Source organism: Alosa alosa, chromosome 11, assembly GCF_017589495.1.
Source record: "Alosa alosa isolate M-15738 ecotype Scorff River chromosome 11, AALO_Geno_1.1, whole genome shotgun sequence".
NCBI lineage: Eukaryota > Metazoa > Chordata > Actinopteri > Clupeiformes > Clupeidae > Alosa > Alosa alosa.
The window spans coordinates 3,893,880-3,919,706 of NC_063199.1; the positions used below are offsets into that span (position 1 = coordinate 3,893,880).

The window sequence follows — 25,827 nt, forward strand, 5'->3', positions numbered from 1 at the left end:
CGTAGCTGATCTGGGATCTGATTTGCGCTGTGTGCTTAGGAGTGTGCCGTAATAGTAGAGGATTGCACTTGGGTACAACTCCGCACCATATGGCGGCATGGACAGATCTGCCCTTGTTTACGGATGCTCCATTATTCGCATACGGTACAGTGACACGTCGCGGCTGTCCGGCAAGGGACAGCCTCCAGACGGCGGAGGCTTTGCTTTGGCCTCTGGCTGGCCTTTGTTTTGAGCTCGTTTGCGGCTAACGGGATAACGGAGCTGATCCGCTGTAAACTGCTAACCCCGGTAGTGACAGTCGGAAGCCTACCGCATGTACCAGCTGATCATAGATCCCCGCACGAAGCGGACTTAGCCAATCGGGTCGCCATATCGCATGACATCACGCGTCCGCACATCTGAAGCTGATTGGGAGTGGCAGTGGGGGTCCGCAAGGGGCAGCTTCAGGGAGATACCCACACGCACACACACATACATAAACACAGACTGCACATACGCATGAATCCACACACACAATTCACACACACTGCACTGATCCATATATAGGCACACACAGATATTGTACACAGACATTCAGATGTTGACAGATAGAAAGCTGTCATGGGAGGCTGTATGTGAGCTCTGATGCTGTTGGCTGTGTTGTGGTGTTTGGATTAGTTGTGTGCGGAAATGACAGTCTTTAGGCCAAGGATCAGGGACCTACTTTTCACTGACGGGGCTGGACGGATACTCTTGGTGTGGAAGCTGTTCCTCCAGATGACTGGGACATACTGGTTGAGCACATAAATATCACATTATACAGTCATAACACTCAGTCAAAACATTAGTATATCATACATTAAAACATTGTACCTATAATACATGCGATAGATAGAGCGATTGAGAGAGATAGAGAGATAGAGAGAGTGAGATAGAGAGAGATAGATAGATAGATAGATAGATAGATAGATAGATAGATAGATAGATAGATAGACTGAGCTGAGGTAGGAGAGGTGAGGTGTTGAGACTGACCTCGTCGGTGGGGAACTCGTGTTCGACCACTCTTAGCTGGGGCACATTGGTCCTCAGAGAGGAGATCTGAGTGTGATCTTCCACATGACGATCCTGCACGAGATGCATACATTTAACACACAAACACACACACACACTCTAACAGGTATTAACAACATAATCATAAAACTCATATATTATACAGACACACACAGACACAGACGTAGACACAGACACAGACACACAAACACACACACACACGGCTGGAGTGTGGTCTCTCATTGTATAAAAGACACATAACATCTCACTCAAGAACAGATACATGCACACTTTAACAACAACACAGTCATTACACTCACATAGACACACACACACACACACACACACACACACACACAGCTGGAGTGTGGTCTCTCACTTGATAAAAGACTCCTAACATCCCACTCAAACACAAATGCTGACTCATAAATTACAGCACAAACACTCTCACATACGGGAATGAACACACACCATCTCGTCACACAACTAGACGCACCAGTTTCTGTTGAGCCACAGACAGGTCTTGCAGAACTTCATCGATGACCCTTTCCACCAGGGTGACAGTAACAGCCAGTTTCAGTTCACTAGAGACAGGGATGGAAAGAGATGGAGGAGGAGAGTTTCTAAATGAGAAGGGACGAGCACCCAACAAGCTTCTAAATGAGGACACAACTGTGCACCAAAACAAACACAAACTGAAATCAGTCTAACTTGGCTACCTGTTTCCACATCTGAACACAGCCTTACAAGAAATTGGAACCAGCTGCCAATACAGAATAAATGCTATCTGTCAATGGTAGACATTTGACATTGACTTGAGTTGGTTTTTCATAGGTGTCTTGGCCTTGTGAAGTGTGGCTGAATAGAGCTTGTGTGTGTTTGGCTTGTGTGTGTTGGGCTTTTGTGTGTTGGGCTTTTGTGTGTGTGTGTGTGTGTGTGTGTGTGTGTGTGTGTGTGTGTGTGTGTGTGCATGCGCGAGCGCAAGCAAGCATGTGTTACCTGAGCTTGTTTTTGATGTGTGTCTCGACCTCGTGCATCGTGCTCTCGATGAAGTGGGCGGCCTGCCGGGACTTCTTGGCCACGCTGTGGGCCAGCCGCTCGTTCACACTGGTCCTCTGCACGACGCGAGGGCAGACCGACTGCGCCGACTGCAGCAGCAACTGCGCCAGCTCCTGGAAAGCACAGAGCAGAGCAGAGCAGAGCAGAGCATGTGAGCACGGCCTACAGGTGGACACATGGAGGGGGGGAGGACAGCATGGGGTGGGTCTCTGACCTCAAACAATAGAGAGAAGAGAGAAAGAGAAAGAGTGAGAGAGAGAGAAGAAGAGAATGTTGTCTGGGAGCTTTGAGACATTATAATCCAGATTAATCCCATTTATAAAACAAAAGACCACAAAAAAGGTAGATGTAAGTTCACATATTGCCTGCACATACAGCCATAAACGTAAAGTTTTCAAATGACCTGGATTTCCTCTGTGATGTCATTGGTAAGTGTTCTTGCAGTGTCGTGTAGAACCTGTTGCAGCATCAGACCACTAGAGGGCGACCTTCCCAACTCATAGAGTGAAGGCAGGAGCTGTGAGGGTAGAGAAGAAAAAAGTGGTGTTAAATCATCACACAGCTCTGAAGCACCACAACACACTTCACCAGTTTTCTAATTAAAGTGGGATTAAGGCAGGGAAGTAAGTGATCCTTCACAGAGGATGCGGTCACTTGCCGTTATGGAGGTCTTAGCGTTGTGCAGCACATCTTCAGCAGCTAGAATGTCCCCCTGTACTTCCTGAATGTTGCAGGAGGTCAGCGGCTGAACACTCTCCTTAAGCTTCCGACAGAGGCCCTGCACAAGCTGAATGGACACACACACATACGAGACAGAATAGAAAATGGTAAGATGCTCATACTCAAGTTCATATACAAAAGCCAACTACTCATACACAATCATGAACATGTAAATGTACCCACAGATAGACTAAACTCACATAGACATTCAAGGCAACTATCATTTGGTGCCCTAGGAGACTCTGACATCTGCACCATGGACCACACACACACATGCACCCCCTCCTCCCCCATACACACACACACACAAACAAACACACACACACACACACACACACACACACACACACACACACACACACACACACACACACACACACACACAGTCTGCATAGTGTATAATACCTGTTCAGACTGAGTGGTCTGCAGGCCCTGTTGCAGGTCCAGCATGTGCTTTGGAGTCCCTGTCTGCTGCTGGCCATTCCTCAGCAGGCACTTCAGGATCTAAAACACACACACACACACACACACACACACACACACACACACACACACACACATTCACACCAATTAAGTCATACTCTGATATGAACCCATATACAGGATGTGCACACAGGCTGGGGGCCGCTGTTATGACTCACACGCTGCAAGGCCTCTTCGGTTTTCTCAGGACTGCTGCGGAAGGCCTGCGACATGTCACTGAAGGGCAGAGACATGTGCTGCAGTGTGGAGTTCCTGTGTGCAAACACACACACACACACACACACACACACACAGGATACACTTAAACACAAATTCAGGGGAAAAAAGCATAAAAAAAACTATAAACAGAGACACATCATCACTCAGACAGTCACACAAATGATCCTAATATGAACACATGCACACACATACATAGATAAGTAAAAACATATCTTCCCACACAGACTTCCACAAAGACCTTGCAAATCTCTGTCAAAATTGAGGAATGACAACTTTCCACGGGACTCACTTCTCTAGTGCGTTGGCCACATCCTGGTAGCCCTTGGCCGTCACGTTGTTTCTATCCCACACCAGAGTCCTGTGACAGTGACAGAGCGCGGGAGAGACACACAAAAGGGAGGAGAGAGGCTGAAACAATCTCCCTGAGCTTCACTACAGTGACACTTAGTGTCCACCATCCTGAGACATGGCACTTAGAGGTACAGTCCACGAATCTGATCCAATACAGCTTTTGTCCGATTCAGTAAACTATTTCAGCCAATCAGTAACTGGCTTCAGGGGCACGGAGTGGAGTGGTATAATTTGATTGGCTGTTGAGCTGAAATATCATCCTTTTGCCAAAATTATGGCCTGTACCTTGAACAACTGAGGAGAGACACTGTGTTTCACATACTTCTGCTCTTACAATTCCCAATATAAATGTATAAGTGCGTTCACACTGACAACTACAGCAACATGCAGTAGACTGCTAGCCTCGTGAGACCATCCTGATCTCGCGAGCTTCAGGGTTTCACTCGCAGATCAGTCTGGCAACTTTTCGTTAAAGAGAATTTGGAGCAGTTCACCAAACGAATGTCCAATCAGCGTTGGCTTTGAGGCGGGTTGAGGTGTGACGCAACGAACAACATGACGGCATCCACAGATGAGATGAGCATAGCTATCGCACAAGTTTTATTCAAATTAGAAAGTATTCCTGGGTAAGCTTTTTTCAGCCTCAGAGGAGGCAGAGCACTTACTTGAGCTTAGTGTTGATGATCAGGGCCTTGGCCAGCATCTTGGCACCTGTGTCTCCGATGAAGTTCCCGCTGATGTTGATCTTGGAGAGGTTGGCATTGCTGGCGAGGCTATTGATGAGGATGGTGGTGCCCGTCTTCAGCTTAGAGTCGCACACAGACAGAGACTCCAGAGGCTGGGGGGGGGGGGGGGGGGGGGGGGGCACAGGGGCAGAGACACAGGGAGGAAGACGGGTAAGAATCAATGACTGTAGAAACAGTTGCTTACTTACTTGCAAGGTGTCATGCACTTACGTTCTGAAGAAATTAAGCCAAAATTGGTCAGCAAAATTGCAGCTATAGTAAAAGCTTTTTGGAACCAGAGTGTGTATGGACAGAGCTTTTCAGAACCATAACTTGTGTGACCGTGTATTTGATGTATTGTTCTTTGCAAGTCATTTCCAGAGTGCATCCGCCCCAGACCAGGCCCAGCTCTGACTCAGAACATTATAAGCAGCTTAAGCAATAGTTTGCCATTCACACTAACACAACTTTAACAAGGTAAAACTTGTAAACTTGGTTATACTGAATTGTTCTGTGAAGCCTTACGCACATTACATTTGAATTACACTGATGATATTTAGGTTATATGATTTTACACAGTGTGCTTGGAGGGACCCCATCGTGCTTGCATGGGCTAATATATCAGAAATTGCACATTACCAGTCCTCAAAGGATTGGAGTATCTTAGTAATGGGATCACTGGATTACACTTACACAAACACATGCACGCACGCACGCACACGCACACACACACGCACACGCACACGCACACACACACGCACACACACACACACACACACACTAAGATCAGTGTCTTAAAAACAGAAAAGGAAAACAACCAGGCAGTCCTGGGAGGATATCAGAATCGGATAAACTTAAATCTGACATCTGTACAAAGCTCAGATAGGAAGGACAGGAAGCTCAGACAGGAAGAGAAAGATGACTTTGACTGATGTGCTAAATAGAAAGAGTGATAAAGGGAGAGAGAGGGAAGGAGAGGGGAGATAGCTATAAAGAAAGAAACAGAGAAAAGATCAGATGGGGGAGGGAAGCAATCATGAGAGAAGGTGAAGTTTGAGAGATTGAAAAGGAAAGGAAAGACCTGGTGGATGGAGAAAGAGCATAAGAGAGAGAAATAGAGATAGAGAGAGAGAGAGAGAGAGGAGAGAGAGAGAGCGCTGAACCACTCCAGCTCTTGGTAGGCTGTGTGTGTAATTACTCAGGCGGACCTCATCTCTGAGGAGCGTCGGGATAATTAAAACTTATTTTGCCAGGAAGAGACATCCCATGAGGACTCTCCTATCTGCAGTACACTCTCACACACAGAGACACACAGACACACACACATGCAAACGCACACACACACATGCACACGCAAACACACACACGCACACATACGCATGCACACACACACACATGCAAACACACACACAACCACACACAAACACACACACACACACACACACAACACACACACACACACACACACACACACACACACACACACACACACACACACAGGTCAATGGACAATGGTGACAATGGTGACAGAGCAAGGTGGCAACTAAAATTTGACCTTTGGACCAGAAAAGCCCCAGGCCTCAGTCCCACTCATGATGCAACATCACACTGAGATCATAGGCTTTATAAATAAATCTGAGGGTTCCATTTTAGCGATCTAAATGTGTGTCCAGTCCAAATTTGCTAATTTAACTAATAAATTATAATTTAGCGTGTTTTGTGATCAGAGACCGGGTGCATTGTTCAAAAGGGTGTTCATGGGTGTGTTTTGGGCGTAACATTCTGTAAACCAATGAGTGTGATATCTGTCATTCCCTTTAACAGCAAGCAGCGCAACATCTAACAGCACGTTGATATTTTGACAGTCAACGCATTTGAAGGAATCTGCTTGCAGGCAAGACTGTGTATGCAACACAGGGATTCCACTAAACCTTGCTTTACTAAAACCTTTGTGTGACTAGCAGAGTATAGCGTCCATGCATCTTAATTTATTTACTACTGGGACTGTAACCTGCGTTGTGTTGAACCTGCGCGATTCAGCCCTGCATAAGCCCGGACTCTAACCTGCGAACAGCAGCACCTCTGATCGGGAGGCGAGTGTGCTGACAGTTGAGCTAAAAGCCCAGGCTACTAGCTCGCATGCTAGCAGCACTCTTGAGGCGTCGGGGAGTGAGGTTTACTAACGCACAGCTAAGCTAGCTGACATCGGTTACACGTCTTCAGCTGTGCTTTATGTGAGCCTTTTGCTTTAGACCAGATTTGTCTTGGTCAGTGGCGTAATGATTTTTAGAGGGTGCAGCAATTTTTGCGCCTGACCACACCTCATGTCATTAATTGACACACCCCTGTGTGGAGTGTGGAGCAAGCATGGCAAAAAATGAATCACTTTATTGAGTGTAAGATAAGAATAAGCCTTGTGTCGTGCTTTGCGCCAGGTGTACGATAGGGCCCTGAGACACACACCACAGGGGCTCTCCAACGTTTACATCCTTCCATTCAACACATATTTCAAAATGCAACATGATCTGACCTGGTCTAACATCAGGTATCATGGGTGCTCAAACCCATGACACTACCACCAGCATGCTGGGTCTGCATGACCCTTGGTGGCACACTGAAAGCTCATGGGGCACAAGTCCACACCAACAGGGAGTTATTAGCATTCATTTAGCTAAAGCTTTTCTCCAAAGCGACTTACAAATGAGGACTGATATTCAAGCTACAACAAGTAACCATCGGAGACCTTACAGTAACAATAGGAGACCTTAGAGTAACAATAGACCTTAGAGTAACAATATGAGGCCTTAGATTAACAATAAGAAACCTTACAGTAACAATAGGAGACTTTAGAGTAACAATAGATCTTAGAGTAACGATAGACTTTGGAGTAGCAATAGGAGACCTTAGAGTGACAGATGAAAATGTATTAGTTGTTTGGCTACTCACACACTCCTCCTCCTGGATTAGCTGGACGATGCGGTGGAGGACATCAGTGAGAGCTCTGAGAATGGACAACAGGCAGAACACACACACATGAGAGAGACATGTTTGCACAGATTGCACAGATGGATGAAAGGATGGAAGGATGGAGAGGTTAAAAATAAAGGGGTAAGTAGATGGGTGGAGTAAAAGATGAATGCACTGTCTGACTGAATGACTGATCTGACCTAATCTGATCTGAGCAGTTGGCTGATCGGTGGAGGCTGGCTGTCTTACTTGGATTTCATGGCAAAGTTTCCCCCCAGTGCAAGGTGACGGATTGAGTGGCTACGGCCGATGGCCAACACCAGAGTGACCATGTCATTCTCAAACCCTGGAGGGAAAGAGCAGAGAGAGAGACCACAAGCAGAATTAGACAGTTATTATTGCTTTTGTATTTATCTGAAATATGACATAACATAGACATTGTAAAGATTTGAAGCATTTTACAGTTGTCATAAAACAGCCTCAGCTCATTTGAATTTAAGCAATGTTTTTCTCTGAGTAACTGTCATTACAGGAGCAGGAGGGGGCATGCGAGGGGTGGCTGGTCTTTTGGGCCCCCACCATCGACCTCAAGGCACCTAACCCTAGCCCTAACCCTAACCCTAACCCTAGCCCTAGCGCCTTCCGGGTGGTGGGGGCCCAAAAGACCATATCACCATGCGAGGAGACCTTCCCTGATGCAGGTAAATCAGCGTGATGGCAGTAGAGAGAAAGGGACTATAGGTGGGGTAGGTGTGAATGGGCCTGTTAGTTTCAGTACCGTTTCGTGATGCTTGTGCAATCTGAGTTGTGTTTGACTTGCACCACAAACGTGCAACCCCTATGACTGGGAGGCAGGTATGCTAGCAAGGAGGCTTATAAAGCCACAGAGTCAAGCATCTAGCATGCTAGCAGTCTTGAGATTGAGGTTCACGTAGTTACTCCACACACAGCTACTGTAGCAGCTGGCAGCCGTTACGCTGGTGTGAGCAGGAGAGAGCGCAAACAGAAGTGCTCCTGCCGCCCCTGAAGTGCCAGCTTCATTTATCACATCGGCCTGGATGTCTCACTCTGGTGTGCTCCAGCAGAGTCGCATTGCACAGCTCCACGTCTTCCTCTTTAGCATTCATTGACTCTTACACTTACAGTAGCATAGCCATCACAGTTTACTCAGTATCTGTCTCTGTGTGTGTCTGTCCACGTGTGTCCACTGCACTGTTTCTGTCTCTCTGTGTGTGTGTCCACTGCACTGTTTCTGTCTGTGTGTGTGTGTGTCCACTGCACTGTTTCTGTCTGTGTGTGTGTGTGTCCACGTGTGTCCACTGCACTGTATCTGTCTCTGTGTGTGTGTGTCCTGTGTGTGTGTCCACTGCACTGTATCTGTTTCTCTGTGTGTGTGTCCACTGCACTGTTTCTGTCACTCTGTGTGTGTGTCCACGTGTGTCCACTGCACTGTTTCTGTCTCAAGCTCCTGCTCTCTCTCTAAGTGTGACTATATCCCTCCCTCTGCATATTTCTCTTCTCTCTTTTTCTCTGCTGCTCCCTCTCTCTCCGTTTCCCTAAACTTCTTTTTTTTTCTCTCTCTCCTCCCTAGATTGAGAGTGACTCCAGGAGGATCAGATAGGAGTGATGGCGTGTGAGTATGTGTGAGTATGTGTGTGTGTGTGTGTGTGTGTGTGTGTGTGTGTGTGTGTGTGTGTGTGTGTGTGTTGATTTGTTTGGCCCTTGTGTTTCCCATGCTGAAGGCCAGAGTGCTGGTGGAGGAGCTCCGGAAATAGCTCCTGTCTGATATGATCTCCTGCAGGGGGTGCAGCCAGCCTGTCATCAGCTCACTGGGCAGGAGGTGTGTGTGTGTGTGTGTGTGTGTGTGTGTGTGTGTGTGTGTGTGTGTGTGTGTGTCTGAAGGGGGGCCTTCAAAAAGAATCCATCTTCGTGTCTATTCTCCCTTTTTAAACATTGCTAGTGATTCCTCAACGGAGAATGTGGCCAAAAGTAAGTTATCACACCTACACAGAATAAAATCCATATGTCCTCCAAACGTGTAGTAAATCAGTGGTGTTGCACAGATATAAATAGCCTGCACAATGGGGAACTCCTGCTGGGTCCTCCTGCACACCCAGAGTCATGAATAATACTGGTGAAGAGGTGTGCTCCTTATTGTCATTCCTCCCTCATCCCCCTCCCTGCTCCCTGCTCTCCCTTGAGGCTTTCGGCATGGAAGGCACACACACACACACACACATACACACACACACACACACGCACGTGCACGCAGGCACGCACGCAGGCACGCACTCACGCACACACACACACGCACACACGCACGCACACAGGTACACACACACACAGACACAGATACACACAGACACACAAATATATTCCATGCAACCCCACTACTCTACTGAGTGAAACTGGTAACTGACTGCTCCCCTCTCTGGCAGAAGAGCAGGAAGGCATCCCTGGGGACAGCTTTCAATGAGAATAATTTCTGACTTTCTGTCTGCTTCTCTCTCTCTCTCTCTCTCCCTCTCTCACTCTCTTTCTCTTTGGTTTCTGTGCTGGCCACAGCATACCATATCAGACATAAATATGTTAGATGTGATATATATATATATATATATCACCTGATGGGGATTAAACCTTACACTTGCAAAATCTCCATTCAAAAGCACATCCATGGGAAGGAGACTAGAGAAAGAGAGGGAGACACATGAGGCAGAGAGGTGCATCATTCACATTACAGGACAGAACATACAGTGGACTTGGACAGAGAGAATCCACAAGAAAGGAATGAATAAAGATGTTGGGAAGGTGAGAATGGAAGTGAATGGACAATGGACACAAGGCATGAGAGAGAGTAAGGGAGAAAATGAGAGGAAAGGGAGAGTGAGAGTGTGGCAGGGAGGTGGGGGAAGAAAGAAAGAACGAATGAATGAAAGAATGAATGAAAGAAAGGAGAGGACATAGATGAGGTGAGATGGGATTAGAGATAATGGGGGGGATAGAGAGAAAGAGAAAGATTGAGAGAGAGAGAGAAAGAAAGAAAGAGAGGGAAGGAGAGGACCTAGATGAGGTGAGATGGGGGAGGAGAGATAATAGGGGGATTGAGAGAGAGAGAGAGAGAGAAAGAGAGAGAGAGAGAGAGAGAGAGAGAGAGAGAGAAAGACAGGGAAGGAGAGGGCATTGATGAGATGAGATGAGAGGAGAGATAATGGGGAAGAGAGAGAGAGAGAGAGAAGGAGGGCACAAAGCGGAGGAGAGATAAGCGTGTGTGAATGAGAAATAGCACCGTTGTCAGACAGGTCCAGACTGCAGATGGCCTTGGCTTCGAAAATGTGCTCCTGAATCACCTGTGCTCCGGGGGACCTCAGCTGCACAACACACACACACACACAAACACACACACACACACACACACACACACACACACACACACACACACACACACACACACACACACACACACATACAAAGAGAGAGAGAGCTCTTTATTGCAAAGAGTAAAATGCATTGAGTAAAATACATCTAGTGTGTATTTTTGCAGTAAAGTATAATATATAAATAAATATATGTGTGCTTTTGCACTTTTTTGTGTGTGTGTTTGTGTGTGTGTGTGTGTTTGTGCCAGAATGCGTACCTCACATCCGCTGATATCCAGGTCTAGTCCACACAGACGTGTGTTGGTAGCTAAACCCTGCAGCAACAGCCTAAAAAGGGACACACACAATAAGTGAAGCAATCATATCAAGTCTGTGCATTCTGATGAGCTAGACTGAACACACATTTCAAATGGACACATACTATAGGCTAGTTGACCAACCAGGGATGATGCATACCAATTGACTGTAGGGCTATTTAATTAGTAGACACTTATCCAAAATACAGATATTTAAGTAGAAGAAACAGAAGCCTCAAAAGTCCAATGACCATGTTTTTCGGATGATATATGAATTGGATGGCTGTATAAAAGTATTTTGCTAAATAAGTGGTTAATTTGGTTGATAGATCCCCAGTGAAACTGAACATTGGATTGTACAATTGCCTTTGGATTGTCTTTGGCTACAATTTGGCTAACTCACCAAACTCACCAACTGGACTGTATGTCCACAGGCAGTTGATACATACAATGAACTATATTCACCAATATATTGAATTTTGAAAGTATTTATCAGTAGATGTATAACCATAAATTTAGTCATCTGCACCTCCACGGTCGCATAGGTGTGTGTGTGTGTGTGTGTGTGTGTGTGTGTGTGTGTGTGTGTGTGTGACCAACCTGAGAGCTGCCGGTGGGAGCTTGGTTCCAGCCAGCCCCATATACCGCAGCTCAGAGACTTTGCTAAAGAAGTCTTTCACACTGCGTGTCACCTCTCGCCCTTTTCTGTAGGCATGCACACACACACACACACACACACACACACACACACACACACACACACACACACACACACACACACACACACACACACACACACACACACACACACACACACAGTCATAATAGATATCATCTCAAAACACAGATCAAGCAAATTCAGCAATGTACAGTAGTAGCAGTACAATGACTTGATAAAACTCAAAATCAAAGGAGTACAAAACATCAAGGCCGTGCGCTTACCTGTGGGTAAAGGTGTTTCTGGAGAGATTGAGGTGACTCAGACTGGAGCAGCAACCCACAGACAATGACACGAAGAGCTGAGGAGACAGACATTGAAGCTTACATAACACACAAAAAAAGACATCATGCAAACACTAACACAACACGCAAACAAGTCAGACCTCATGCAAACACTAACACAACACGCAAAGTCAGACTTTGTGATTATAACTGAGTTACCTTGCAATATACTAGCTAATAACAATATCAAAACAAGATTTAAGATATCTGATTGTTATTTCCTTATAACAAAAAAAAACTGAACAATCTGAACAATGGATCTGTGAAATAACATTACTTATACATTCACAGTAACTGTAATATGTTAGCATGAGAAACATTTGGGCGCTCACCGTGTCCAGAGGACAGTCTGTCCCACTGAGGTCCAGGAGACACAGAACGTTGGGGCCTGATAGGAACTTGCAGAGAGTCTGGCAGACAGACAGAGACACATTTAGAGCCACTCGGCCTCTCAAACTCAATAGTGAAATGGCAGAGTCTTCCTAATGGAGTCACTTGTCTCATTATTAAGTCACTGCAGTATCGAGTGACACACAGAGACTGTCAGTCAAGATAGCTCTGACTCTAAACAACACTACAGTGCTTCATTAGCGGGCGATCCAATGACATGGGAGAAAAACGTTCAGTGGGGTAAACAAACTTAGAGAGGTCATCTGGGGAAGCCGAAAACACACACACACACACACACACACACACACACACACACACACACACACACACACACACACACACACACACACACACACACACACACACACACACACACACACATACACACATGAACACACATAGAAAAGCATTATATAAATAGATATAGACATACAGTATACAGGCATAGACAAGCATTATCTACACTGTCACACATAAAGAGATAGACACATGCACCGTCTCTATCACTCTCTCTGTCTGTCTCTGTGGCTCTTACCGCAGCCTCCTCTGTTGCCATGCAACCTGGATTTCCTGACAAGTCGAGATGCGTCAGGCAGTTGGAAAGGCCGCTGCTCTGGGCCAAAGCATTGGCCAGATTGCCCAGCCCTGTAGAATACCAGAGAGAGAGAGAGAGAGAGAGAGAGAGAGAGAGACAAAAAGTCATGCTAATAAAGCTCCTTTGAATTGAATTGAATTGAATTGAGAGAGAGACATACAAACATAAACATATGACAACCCACAGGGAAGAACAGCTACTTAAGAACAATAATAACATTTGTAGTGTGCTTGTTTTACCACTGGCCTGATTATAGTGATGTGGATTGAGAGAAGATGTTTGGTTCGTATTCACTTATACCCATTCACCTATTATTCACCTTTATTCACCTATTATTCACTATGGTTGGTATTCACTGGTATTCACCTTTAGGGGAGAGAGACACCTTGGATAGGTACAGCTGGGTTAGACCATGGGGCAACTTATCCAGGTTCTGACTGAGGGCAGAAACACCTGTGCATAGGTGACAGACAGATGGACAGACAGAGAAGGAGGAAAAGAGTACTGAGATTATGGTGTTGAATAAGGAGCAGGGAGGTCTAATGGGAACATTATGAACAGTTCACTCAGACCATTTAAGTAGACTACAGTGACTCATTCAATCATCCAAATAGGAAATCTCCAATTCTGGGGTTATAGGTGTTGACAATGACAAACTTTGTGTACATGTATGTTTTACACCGACAACAATAGCCATACATTTCGGAAGCATTCACCTTTGTCCTCAATCTGATTGGCTGACAGGTTGATAATGTGCAGTGCAGGGCAGGTGCGGTCTTTCATAGCCAAGCCCATCTTCACAGCAAAGTCCCTGCAGGGCAGTCAGCAGAGACAACATGAAAATAGTAAACAGTCAGAGTTCTTTTTCTTCTCCCTCCCAAACTGTTACACCTCCTCAAATTCTTCAGTAGTGAGGAAGCCCAATAATTCTAGGGTGCATGGTGGGCGGTATATTTTAAGGGAAAGCACAGGGTATACACATATATAGGATTTGTATGATGGGCTTAATGTGAAACTGGGGGAGCCCACTCACAGCTTCAGGCCACTGTTCTCCAGGCAGAGCTCTTTCAGTGTCTCAGACCGGTTGATCATGTAGAGAATCTGCTCCTGCACATCCGGAGGCTGAAGAGACAGAGAGAGACACAGCACTCCTCTGTCAAGGCATGAAACATACACTGCATGCTCATGATGAGTATAGCTATGAGATGAGAGTGAACATTGGGGATATATTTCATTTTAGTAGCGTTTTAGTTGCAACGTGCATTAATGATTGATTTATGAATTATTGCACTGTGCATATTGTTGAACATATGCTTACAAAATGTACCAGGGTTGCTGATTGTACACATTCTTCCTGGATGTCAAGTTACTATTGCATAATTCACAAATACAGTCAACAAAATGACAGGGAAGGGCTTAAACTTTCTGCAAGTGGTTACACGGCAGTGCATTCTGTGAGTGAAGCTTGCTTTGCTCAGGGAAGTTTTCCTGTTTCGTCTCAGTCAAAGCCAAACCACAACCAAATAAACAACATTTGAATTTCCTCTCCTTCTGATGTGAATGCATCCATAGACCCATGTGTGTCCGATCTGCCCTACACATTAACACATACACTCTCTCGGGGAGACTACATGTGGAGTTGCTTGAGGACTTAATGCATAATGACACGGCGCGTGGAACACATTTGCACTACGCAGCTTCTAGCATTTGCCCTTCAGCCAAGTCTCATCAACAAGGGGGTAATAGAAAAATCCTTTTCACTTTTGGCACCACTCAACTTTTGCACTGCCTTGAGAGCATGCTCAGAGCAGAACAGACTGGAGAATATTTACTGTACTTTTAAGGGGAAAAGCAGACTCATGAGTAGAGGTAATAAAGGCACTGTTTGTGTTTATCATCATGCTCTACTCTGTGTTTGTTGTGTTTATCATGGAGCAATTAGGTCAAAACACTTCCATTGACCTATTTGTTGCTGTTCAATAACTGTGAAAATACACACACACACACTTCAAGCAGAAACCTGTACTTTCCTGAAGGTTATCTCTCCCACTCTCTAATCAGCATAGGGCAGGGGGCTATCATCTCTAATGGGTGCTGTGGGAAAGCCCTAAAGCTATGATGTCAATACCTGACGCAGGTGGCCAGCAGCAGGGCAGTAGCAGCAGGCAGTGTGCTATGGACCCAGCACTTGAGCCCTTGAGCCCTAGTGTGGGCTCTGACTCTGAAGGAAACACGAAGCAGCACTCCCCACTCCTCACTCAAATTTGATTGTTATGAATGTGCACTAAAGGAGTCCTCTGTCACATCCATACAGTATGTCGTCACTTTCCTAAAATAATGGCATAAGTCATTTTTTTTTTCAGAAAACACAAAAAAGTTAACCAAAAATTGAATGATGATGACGATTTTGACAAAAAAATATTTTTTGTCAAAAAATTACTCATGCCATTATTTTAGGAAGGTGACGATGTGTTTTATAGTGCTGCTCCAGTATAATCACCTAACTCAAGAGAACACGTGAGGTTTTACTATCAGTTTTTCATTGCTCACTCAAGACATACCACTTTGAAGTCCTTGCTAGAGATCTTGGTAAACCACTCATTGAATGAAAGGGCAGCCACAGCCAAGGCCAGATCCCTGATGATGAGAAACAGAGTAAGTTGATGCTTAGTAATCAAGAAGAGTGTTACATTATTAAGTGATGTCAAAAGCTTGGCAAAAGCTTGTCTCCAAAGTGGACTTAGAAAACATATGAACCCTTTCACTTTCACATGATTAGTAATCACAGTACCTCAATAAGAGATGAATCATCTATATAATAGGATCGTTGGGATTCGCCCAAAAGAAATCAACAAAGTGTAAAAAGGGATTCTAACAAACTCACCTGCTTTCCAGGTGACTGAAGTCCAGCAAGTTGAACTCCCGACAGTTCTGGACATGATAGATATTGTCTACATCCTAATGAACAAAGAAAAAAGGACGGTGATCGATACCTGTTTAAAGTTCTGTTAGCAACTTGTAAAAAGGCCATTGTGGCTGAAAACAGTGACTGAAATGAGTGTAATGGAATGGTTGACTCATAAGATAAGGGTTCAAGGGGATCAGTGTGTAAATGAATGGGGAAAGTGGACTGTGTTTACATGTCAATGACAGGATGAGGTCTGAAGTACGGATCTATCATGCATACAGTAGGAACAAATTGTGAGGTAAAGGCAATCCAGATTGTTCATGGGTTTTTGTATTTTTGTTTTGTTTGTTTATTTATTTGTTTTTCCTCCTTTTGTATATGTGATAAAACTATAATAAATAAAGTAGCCTATTAAAAAAAAAGGGCGGTGGGTGCTGATATGAATTACAGTTAGTGTATAATGGTTTTAAAGAGTGGGTTTTGGTCTAGAATTGGACTGCGATGTGATGTATGAAGCCAGAGTGTAACTGAACAGCAGCACTCACCCACTGCACTTCCTCTCGGCAGGGCAGCTCGTTGAAATCGCACAGCGCCTCGTACGTCACTGAGAAGCCACCTACCACAGACACGGAGATGGACAGAGAAGTCGGACAGAGGGTCACACATAGATTACTAAGGGGCATCACAGTAGGCCGAATGCTGAGGGCAGAATACTGAAAAGTCCACAGCAGGGTAACTTCTTATAGAGGAAGGCTCTTCTAAAGAAGAAATGCTGCAAGGTACATGAAGTCTGGAAATCTTTAAAAACGTGACAAAAGGGACACACTAAAACTGTGTTCCCAGATAGCACCTTACAGCGCTTTAAACAGAAGCCTTTTGTATTTTCCCCCCTGAAGAATAATGCCTCAAGACTAGGCTCACCGCATGGCCCCTGCGTCCCGTTCAGGTGATCCTCCACGTTGGAGGTCAACTTCAAGAGCCTGTCCTTCAGGTCAGGGGGGATCTTCTTCAGCAACTTCCTGGAAGTGGAGCAACAACACACAACTGATGTGTGAGAGGCCAACCACGCACACAGACACACCAGCAGTAGGTACACTGCACTCAGAAACATTTTTTTAAAGGGTCACGTCACTTTTGACCATTTTTTTTATCATAAACTGTTGAGTGTGAATTGGTGCATTACACTGGACAGCAATGCTTGTCATTTCAGTTTCACCTCAACTCAGACCTTACAATATAGAAAGTACTATAGCATCCCTACCAAGGTGACATTAACAACATAACTAGAAGTGTACTGATATATCTGAAATTTCATTGCAGGCATCTCTGTAACCATACACATTTGTTCGCTACATGGACTTTCTATGAATGAACTTGGAGCTGAACTAGCACACTGCTTTCTTTTGCAGGGCAGAAACACACACACAGGCTTTACAACACTGAATGCCAATGTATGTCACTGTTTTGGTGTGTGTTTCCTAGTGTTAAAGATCTTCTCTTAGAAATGTTTTCTACTACGGCGTCATATTTTTTCCATTTGCTGCCTCACCTGTCAGCTGTTAAGACCCAAAAAGGATGAAGTGAAAACATCACCCATTCGCTGAGTGTGGCTGTTTGCTTACCCTGGAGATGAATCGGGAAAGATCTTCTTCAGCGAGGCAGTCACATGACTGACCATGGCCTCTAGGTCCTCCACAGAAATGAGAGAAAGACAGTAGCTCTGCCTGTCTGTCTCAAGTACCACCTGACAAGGAACAAAGCCTTTCTTACAACAGTGCTGCGAGAAGTGATACAACCATCTTTACTGGCTGTCAATAATACACTCTGAGCCACACCAAAACCATAACTGCTTATGTTTTCTACTATGATATGTATTTCCTGAGGAAAAACGAAATTGGCAAGGGAAACTATTAATTAATTTTTTATGTAGAAACTTACAGCTATTTGGCCTAAAATGAGTGTGCTCGGGTCCAATATCTGTTGTTCTCCCATGATGCATCTTATATTATTGCTGTCTAGTGTTCTTGTATTTTCACATTACGACAATTCCAAAATCTTTGCAAACATCCTAAGTGTTAACTTAGTGTTAAGGACAAAGATTCTCCATTAGAATGTAGTGAAAGTGAAAGGGAAAAGCCTTGAGCAGAACTAAAGAAATGGTAAGAGGAATGCTTATCAATTCAGCAAATATTCAAGAGCCGATCCATAAACACAAACCATTAATTATTTTTACACAAAACCCAACAATGAAATAGAAACATACCACAATGAGGTTGAGGCACTCCAGATGATAGAAAGGGTTTCTCAAATGGGACAGAATAATAGACGCAATCAGGAGCACAAGAGTGACGAGTTTACGGAAACGTTCAGACATGTGTGCTTCCTCCAAAGAGAAGGAATATCCCCCTATATCACACATATGCCGTTTCTGATGTCAGGAAACTAAATGTTTCACACTTTGAGGGAAAAAAAGTAACAGGATCTAACACATTAGGGCGGTAGGGTTTCTTCTGGTTGGGTCACAATACTGTGTCAGCCTTAATACAATATGGACAGAATGTGGATGATAAGTGACAATCTTGATATTTCGGTTGTGACTCAAATTTCCTGTGCTGCTTATCTAAAGATAGCAGTTCAAATTATAGCAGGCTACCACAAAAAGAAAGCTGCCTGCATCCTGAACAACACACAAACACCACAAAATGACAGCATGTTTATTTAAAGGATATATACTATCTCTAGTAATAGCATCATCCTTGATAAGTTCCCACAGTAGGAAAGTCTACAGCAAATATGTTCCAATATGTCACCCACTCATGTTTGTGGTCGTCATCCAGTGCAAAAGGGTTGTGATGTGTTTGTGTTGCAGCAACAGAGTTGTAACTCTTTGGCGGACATCCCAGAGAGTACATCAGATTTCATGGATCTCAGTTTACACTTGACTAGCCAGTCCAATACAACATCTGTCTGAATCAAAGCATTGTGGCAAGTAACATCTCCTTGAACTAGACAGACATATTACTGTTAAAATATTTGGCCACAGATAAGAAAAACAGAGACTTGACGCAAGCGATCTGGTTGGTGTTAAATCGCTCCTATCTTTTCATCACTTTTACTGAGAAAACAAATTCTGCAGTCTGTCATCATACAGGCCCTTTACTACCCCTGAAGCTGAGGTGATGGAACAAGAACCACCAAGACCACATCCTTATAATAATGATACAAAAAGGTGTACAGCTTTATCTATGAGGAAACTGATTTACTAAATGCATGCAAGGGGTCTGAAATCCAAACAGAAAATGCCTTACATGTGATATTACATTTTTCTGTTTGAAATAATATTACACCATACCTTACTGAGAGGCTTTGAATGTCATTGTCAATAACTACATAAATGTGAATGCAAAATAGGTTGGTGGACCACAGCATAATGTTTGGATAATGCTAGCAAATACTGTACAGTTCTGAGATAGCCACTGAATCTGCTTAACATGACAACTGCAAAACATATCTGCATGAAACACACTAAACAATGCAGTTCACTATTGCATGAAACACAATAAACAATGCAGTGCACTATTAAATACAGTGAAATACAAGAGATTATTTGTTAACCGTGAGAAAAAGGTTACCTTTACGGGGCTTTCGATGGCAATGGCATAGATTTCCAGGTAGCTGAAGGAACTTTCCACCTGAAGTAAGAAATCAGACTGTGGTTGGGACTCAGTGACACCTAAGCTCTCACTATCATTACCACCATCACACACACTCACATATGGCTCATCATCAACAAATGAGAGAGCAGAGGTGTGCACAGGGAGAGGGAGAGAGAGTGGGGAGAGAGGAAGAGAGGGAGAGAAGGAAAGAGAGAGGGCAGACCATTGGTAGATGAAACTTAAACAGACTTCCCCGAAGGACCTCTGACCACACACACACACACTGTAAGAAAACTTCCCGTAAAAAAACAGGAATCAACTGGCAGCAGTTTCCAGGAAGTTCCTGTTATTTAACGGTGCCCTGGTTTAACATTAAGTTAATGTAAAATAACAACATTCATTTCCTGTAAATTAACAGGAAACAACTGGCAGGATTTCCAGGAGCTTCCCGTTGTTTAACGGCAGACTACCATAACATTAAATTCCTGTTAAGTATATAACATCATTTTCATGTTGGGTAACAAGAAAAAAATGTGATCTTCACGTTAGTTACACAACAGGTCTTTAATTTTTTACAATTACAGGAAACAAGTGCCATATATTGAGTTCATCCACTCTCAAATCAACATTTTAAAGATAAAAATCCATTTTTTCACATCCGTTACTTATTTGTAGTTTAACAGATATTTTATTTCACAGCACTTACTTGACAGTCTAACAGTAAAGTAATCTTTGTAATCTTTGAAAGATGAAGGGACATGAAGCAAGATAATAGTAAATAGTAATTCAGGAACATGTAGACTGACTATAATCGTATTTCAGGATCAGGGAATAAGACACAGAAGAATTATCATGGAAAATAAAAAACATCGCGATTAGGCTCGTGGTATCATGTATGAATGTAAAATGTAGATACATAGTAGTATTTTGAAAATCAGATTTCAAAGAACAGGTAATCGGATACAGAGGAATTACAATGGAAAACAAATACATTGCATTAGGCCCGTTTAAAATGTAGACACGCTATCTAGTAGTATTTTGAAAATCTTATTTCAAAAAACAAGGAATAAGGTACAGAAGAATTATCATGAAAAACAAAAACATCGCATTAGGCTCGTGTATCACATATGTATGTAAAATGTAGGCATGTTATCTAAAGTAGTACTATTTCAAAATAAAATAAGATACAGAATAATCATCACAGATATTTATCAATTATCAATATCATTGCATCGCATTGGCCTTGTGTACATGTGAGAATGAATAAACTGACAGATTATGTCCAGAAGAATTTAAAGTAAGAGATGAGTATAAATGATAATCAGGGAGGGAATCAAGTAACATTCATGAGAAATCAAGTAACATTCACTTTACTTATTAGTGATTGTTCTTAGGCTTCTTCTGGGCCTTTTTCTGTGAGAGAGAGAAAGAGAGAGAGAGAGAGTTACAAAAACTGATAGGGTACACTAGGATTCATGTAGAGGAAAATTGTGCCAAAGTGAATGAATCGGATGTGAATTTGTAACATTAACACACTTTCTCACAATGAAATTAACTGACATTTATTACTTACTGTAACTGCATTTATATTTGATTTAATCAGTTGTATGAAGTAGAAGTATAGTGTTATGTGGTTATTACAGCAGTACTATGCATGATTGCTCTCTTCAGAGGGTGTAATCCTGCATAGTAGTGCTTATAACTACATAGTAGACTACTACACAACCCCCCAATACATACCACACATAAAACAAACTCTGGTTCGAAAGTGTGAGATGAACTTAACTCTGGAAGAATTCAAGGGTGCACGCTGCCTCCTCCTGATATTGCAGATTCAGAATATAGAAGGTGGAGAAACATGTCGCAATCCCTGTTAGAAATGTGGCGAGGTTGGACCCTTCACAAACGATTAAGGATTCAATGCTGACCATCCACTTTTGATGATTACCTTGTCGTTCACCTGAAAAAAAGAATTTATCATATTCAATTTAAGATATAGATCCACATGTCAACTATGATTAGATTCCTTTTAGGATTTTGTCCAAACAAAATTCAATACAGAAAAAAAAAACATTTAGTGTTCAAAAGTTGATTTAAATATGTATATGTTGATCATTATTACTCTAGTGAATGAAAACAAGCATACCTAGTAATATCAGGCGAGGCGTCACAGGTAGGCTTGGAAGACTCAACATCAGCTACAGTCGCACATCCCTTAGCAAAAGAAAAGAAAGGCACTGAACAACTCTTCATGATGTGTGTGTGTGTGTGTGTGTGTGAGTGAGAAAGTGAATGTAATCTCTGTGAGTGTGTTGTGTGTGTGTGTGTATGTGTGTAAGGAGTGAGTGAATGTGAGTTGTCTGCAAGGTGAGTATGAAAGGTGTGTGTGTGTGTGTGTGTGTGTATATGTGTCTGCCGTTGAATGATTAAAAGTGATGAGGCGGGTGTGATAAGATGTTTGTGTGAGGAATGTGTGTATGTGTGTGCAAAGTGAGGGTGCTTGCTTTTGAAATTGTCTGTCTTATCAAAACCACATTGTTTATGGTTTCTGTATATGTGTGTCTAAAGACCTAGATAGATAGATAGATACTTTATTGATCCCCAGGGGAAATTCAAGACCTGCATGTCTCTTTTATTTGGCAATCTGGAACACAGCATGGAAGGTCTATATTGGGTATATTGTCATGAATTTAGGTATGGCTCACATAAATAGACGCAGTGGACTGATGCCCACATATGACATGTAAACATCTTCCTGTTGCATGCCGCTAGCTCAAATGAACTCAGGAGGAATACCATACACGTGTCATGCAACCACCTCTGCTATGGAAAGCTAGCTAGGCTACTAACTAGCATTAGCTTTCTAAACTGTCAACTGAAGGACTTAACAAAGTAATTACCAGCACGGGCGAAATCCATGCATACAAGTAAACACTGAAAGCAGTAGTCACACTACACTGATCCGTTTGTGCCATATTGTTTATTTGGCCACTGGTTTATTAAACTGATGATGCTAAGCAGACTTAGCTAGCAAACAGTGTTATAGCAGGTAAATCACGCGAAAGTTAAACTTTAAAAACTACGATACCCTACTCATACCAATACTTTTAGATGGCTTCAGATTGCAATGGAGAAACGTAAAATTTGATCAACAAGTGATAACGATAACGATGGCTTAAGGGCTTAAAGCATGGTTTGGCTAGCTGAATAGCACTGCTACTAACTTCGTTTCAGCAGGGTAACATTCAGAGATGTTGTATTATACAACTTGTATAAACATGACCAGTGTGCTTTCAAACGTTGTATTTCTGGTCAAAGATGACAGATAAACTCACCTTATTGTGTTGATGGGTTTGGGTATGATTCCAACGTATTGTCTTCTCTCAGCAGACAGCTTCCCATCACCAGATCGAAGATAACGTTAATAGATAACAGGAAGTACGTGTGTTCCAGAATAAACATTACGGGCGTGGTAAATAACAGTGTTGGAGCCTGATTTTACACATTTGTCTTACTAATTACTGGAAAGTCCTGTTTATTGAAGGAAACAGGTGAATAATGTTGGAATCTGGGTGTACATTTACAGAAACTTTTTACAGTGCACACACACACACACACACACACGCACACACACACACACACACACACACACACACAATGACTCAATCAACACAGTTATCTGTTAGCACTTAGCTGTGCAACTAACTCCTCAGCACTTCTTTTCGTAAAGCATGGTGATTAAATGATTAAATATCCTTCATCTAACAATCAGTCACACTTCTCAAGCTACTTTACAGAGTAACTTTATCTTCAACTTCACCCTTTTACATTGCTTTTTGGATCCCATTTTTGATCTACAAGAAAGGATTCCTTCCCACTGCTTTATAATGAAATATGCATTAAGCATGGCAGAGACTGAGGGAGGGACAGAGGGAGAGAGAGAGAGAGAGAGAGAGAATGCATACTTTGAGTTTAGCAATGATCGATACAGTATTTATTTACCATTTCCCTAACAGTTTACATTGCAAGTATGAGGAAATTCTAATAAAAAAATCCTGTATAGAAGCCTATTTTGTTCAGAATGACTCTCTCTCTCTCTCTCTCTCTCTCTCTCTCTCTCATCCAGTTAATACTAGACTAGACCTGCTGACCTCTGCTGTTTGCTGTGTGCAAGGTCAGTAGAGAGGGAAATAGTGCCGGTCCTTCACTGGAGATTTTCCTCATGCCAAGAGAATGTCTTCCTTGTAGCGTCATACTAGTCATTCAGCATGGACTCATTTCAATCCACACATTAATGGGGTAATAGGGGTATCGCACGCACGCACGCACGCACAAACACATACCTTTACAGGTTGCTTGCTGTGAAACATATATGCTCTCCATTGAGTTATCACCTATATAAGGCAGACAGGAAGGCAAGAGTTAATAAAAGAAATCACAGCCAAATTCAACCACATCCAAAGTCTGTGAGGTAAAGACCAATCACCTATCACATTAGATAAACAAAAGAAATGCAGTTCAGAAAGTCCATCTGCCTGCTGAGAGCCTTCTGAATCTGATGAGGAGTACATGTTATGGTAGTAGGCCTAATGTATGAACCACACTGAGGAGGAATACACTGAACTCAAAGGGCTTACAGAATGTGCTGTTTGTGATGCAGACACAGCACAAGAGTTTTAGAGAGGTTGTAATTAGAGCTCCATCTACTGGAGAAAATTGGTAAGAGACTTGATGACAAATATTATTTGTCAGACACTTCAAACAGAAAATTCAGGACTCCTTTAAACTTTCAGAGATTTGGTTCCATAAGGTTCTGTGTTTCAATTCAAATACGGACTGTGTGTTCCTCTGTTGGTTCAAGAAAATAAACTCACAATGAGATTAACCGGAGTCAAATCCCTTGTTTGTGTACGCAAACCTGGCCAATAAAGCTGATTCTGATTCTGATATAAAATACCACACAAACAGGATATACAGTATATACACTCAACTACTCTAACCTAGACAGATTTCATTGTCTCTTTCATGATCAGATCTCATCTTAGTTTGTTCTAAGACAAATTGCTGATATTCAGAGCTAATACAATAATGTTCATTCTTTAGAGGCAGCATGTAGTTGCAATACAGCCTCGAAGAAGGTCTGTTTTACTGTGTGGATGTTTTTTCCTCATCAACATTCATTCTTTATTAGAGACCATTATCTGAAGAGCTCTAGAAGGCATTATCTTGTGAGCATACTGACTCTTGTTACTTAATAACAGTAAAATAACCATAAATTGAAATATGTGCTTGATTAAATAAAAAATAAACATAATAAATGCTTTGATAACTTTTGAAATGGCAACCACTATTGCTGCACAGTGCTGTAAAATAAGAATGAAGACAATAAAAGGAAATAAATGAAACGAGGAGGATTCTGACTGAAGGCGACATTCAACATGTGTCTCATGAAGGCTGAGGGACCTTATGCATTATATATAAAATATATAAATATATATATATATATATAAAAAAAGAGTATGAATGCTATCTAAATGCAAAAATGTTCTGTATTTTGTAATAAATTATTACATGGTGCAGTGGTTATTACAAAATGCTGGCTTTGCTAATCTTCTTTGATAAAAATATAATAATATGCCATATTATGTAATAACTATAAACAAAATTGATGATTGATGATTCATAAAATTGTTACAGATATTATAAAACAGTTTGTTTCATGCATTTTATCATTAAATCACAATGACTGCAAAATCCATTTAAAAAGATCTGCTCAGTATATTTGTGTGCTACATTGCTCAAAAATACATCAACTAGGGGAGCCAGAGATGGTTGAATCTTTGGGGGAGCTGTGAATAGAGTCCCTTTGGGGGAGCTGCTAGGTCCCTCTCTCCCATTTGCTTCCTGTCGATCTCTGTTACATGGGGTAGCAGTGTCAACAGTGCAACCGTAGAGAAGAAGGTCAGCAGCTACCTCTGCAGGTGGCTGGGACTGCCACACACTCTATGGGAGAAGCAACAAGCTCCCTTTCAGCAGCCTGGATGAGGAGT

General features: G+C 42.7%; 1 protein-coding gene and 1 long non-coding RNA gene across 2 annotated transcripts in view; both read right to left on the bottom strand.

Moving 5' to 3' along the window:
• Positions 1–25,827, bottom strand: part of carmil2 (capping protein regulator and myosin 1 linker 2) — a 52,375-nt gene that overhangs the window by 22,097 nt on the left and 4,451 nt on the right. Inside the window, exons 3-30 of the mRNA XM_048257686.1 lie at positions 24,121–24,171; positions 19,754–19,813; positions 17,744–17,865; positions 17,043–17,140; positions 16,667–16,737; positions 16,098–16,171; positions 15,775–15,850; positions 14,247–14,335; positions 13,930–14,024; positions 13,580–13,666; positions 13,154–13,263; positions 12,561–12,638; positions 12,169–12,245; positions 11,827–11,931; positions 11,188–11,257; positions 10,840–10,921; positions 7,803–7,899; positions 7,533–7,587; positions 4,527–4,699; positions 3,800–3,868; positions 3,450–3,543; positions 3,214–3,312; positions 2,747–2,875; positions 2,492–2,605; positions 2,029–2,201; positions 1,526–1,613; positions 1,012–1,104; positions 704–770 (exon numbers count right to left, since the gene is read on the bottom strand). Coding sequence (XP_048113643.1) covers positions 704–770; positions 1,012–1,104; positions 1,526–1,613; positions 2,029–2,201; positions 2,492–2,605; positions 2,747–2,875; positions 3,214–3,312; positions 3,450–3,543; positions 3,800–3,868; positions 4,527–4,699; positions 7,533–7,587; positions 7,803–7,899; positions 10,840–10,921; positions 11,188–11,257; positions 11,827–11,931; positions 12,169–12,245; positions 12,561–12,638; positions 13,154–13,263; positions 13,580–13,666; positions 13,930–14,024; positions 14,247–14,335; positions 15,775–15,850; positions 16,098–16,171; positions 16,667–16,737; positions 17,043–17,140; positions 17,744–17,865; positions 19,754–19,813; positions 24,121–24,171 — 2,596 coding nt within the window. The remainder of the gene's footprint in view (positions 1–703; positions 771–1,011; positions 1,105–1,525; positions 1,614–2,028; positions 2,202–2,491; positions 2,606–2,746; positions 2,876–3,213; positions 3,313–3,449; positions 3,544–3,799; positions 3,869–4,526; positions 4,700–7,532; positions 7,588–7,802; positions 7,900–10,839; positions 10,922–11,187; positions 11,258–11,826; positions 11,932–12,168; positions 12,246–12,560; positions 12,639–13,153; positions 13,264–13,579; positions 13,667–13,929; positions 14,025–14,246; positions 14,336–15,774; positions 15,851–16,097; positions 16,172–16,666; positions 16,738–17,042; positions 17,141–17,743; positions 17,866–19,753; positions 19,814–24,120; positions 24,172–25,827) is intronic.
• On the bottom strand, positions 20,676–23,308 carry LOC125303773. Its single transcript, XR_007195104.1, has 4 exons — positions 23,113–23,308; positions 21,924–21,991; positions 21,564–21,737; positions 20,676–21,190 (listed from the first exon to the last, which is right to left on the bottom strand). It is a non-coding gene; the product is annotated as an uncharacterized LOC125303773 (long non-coding RNA).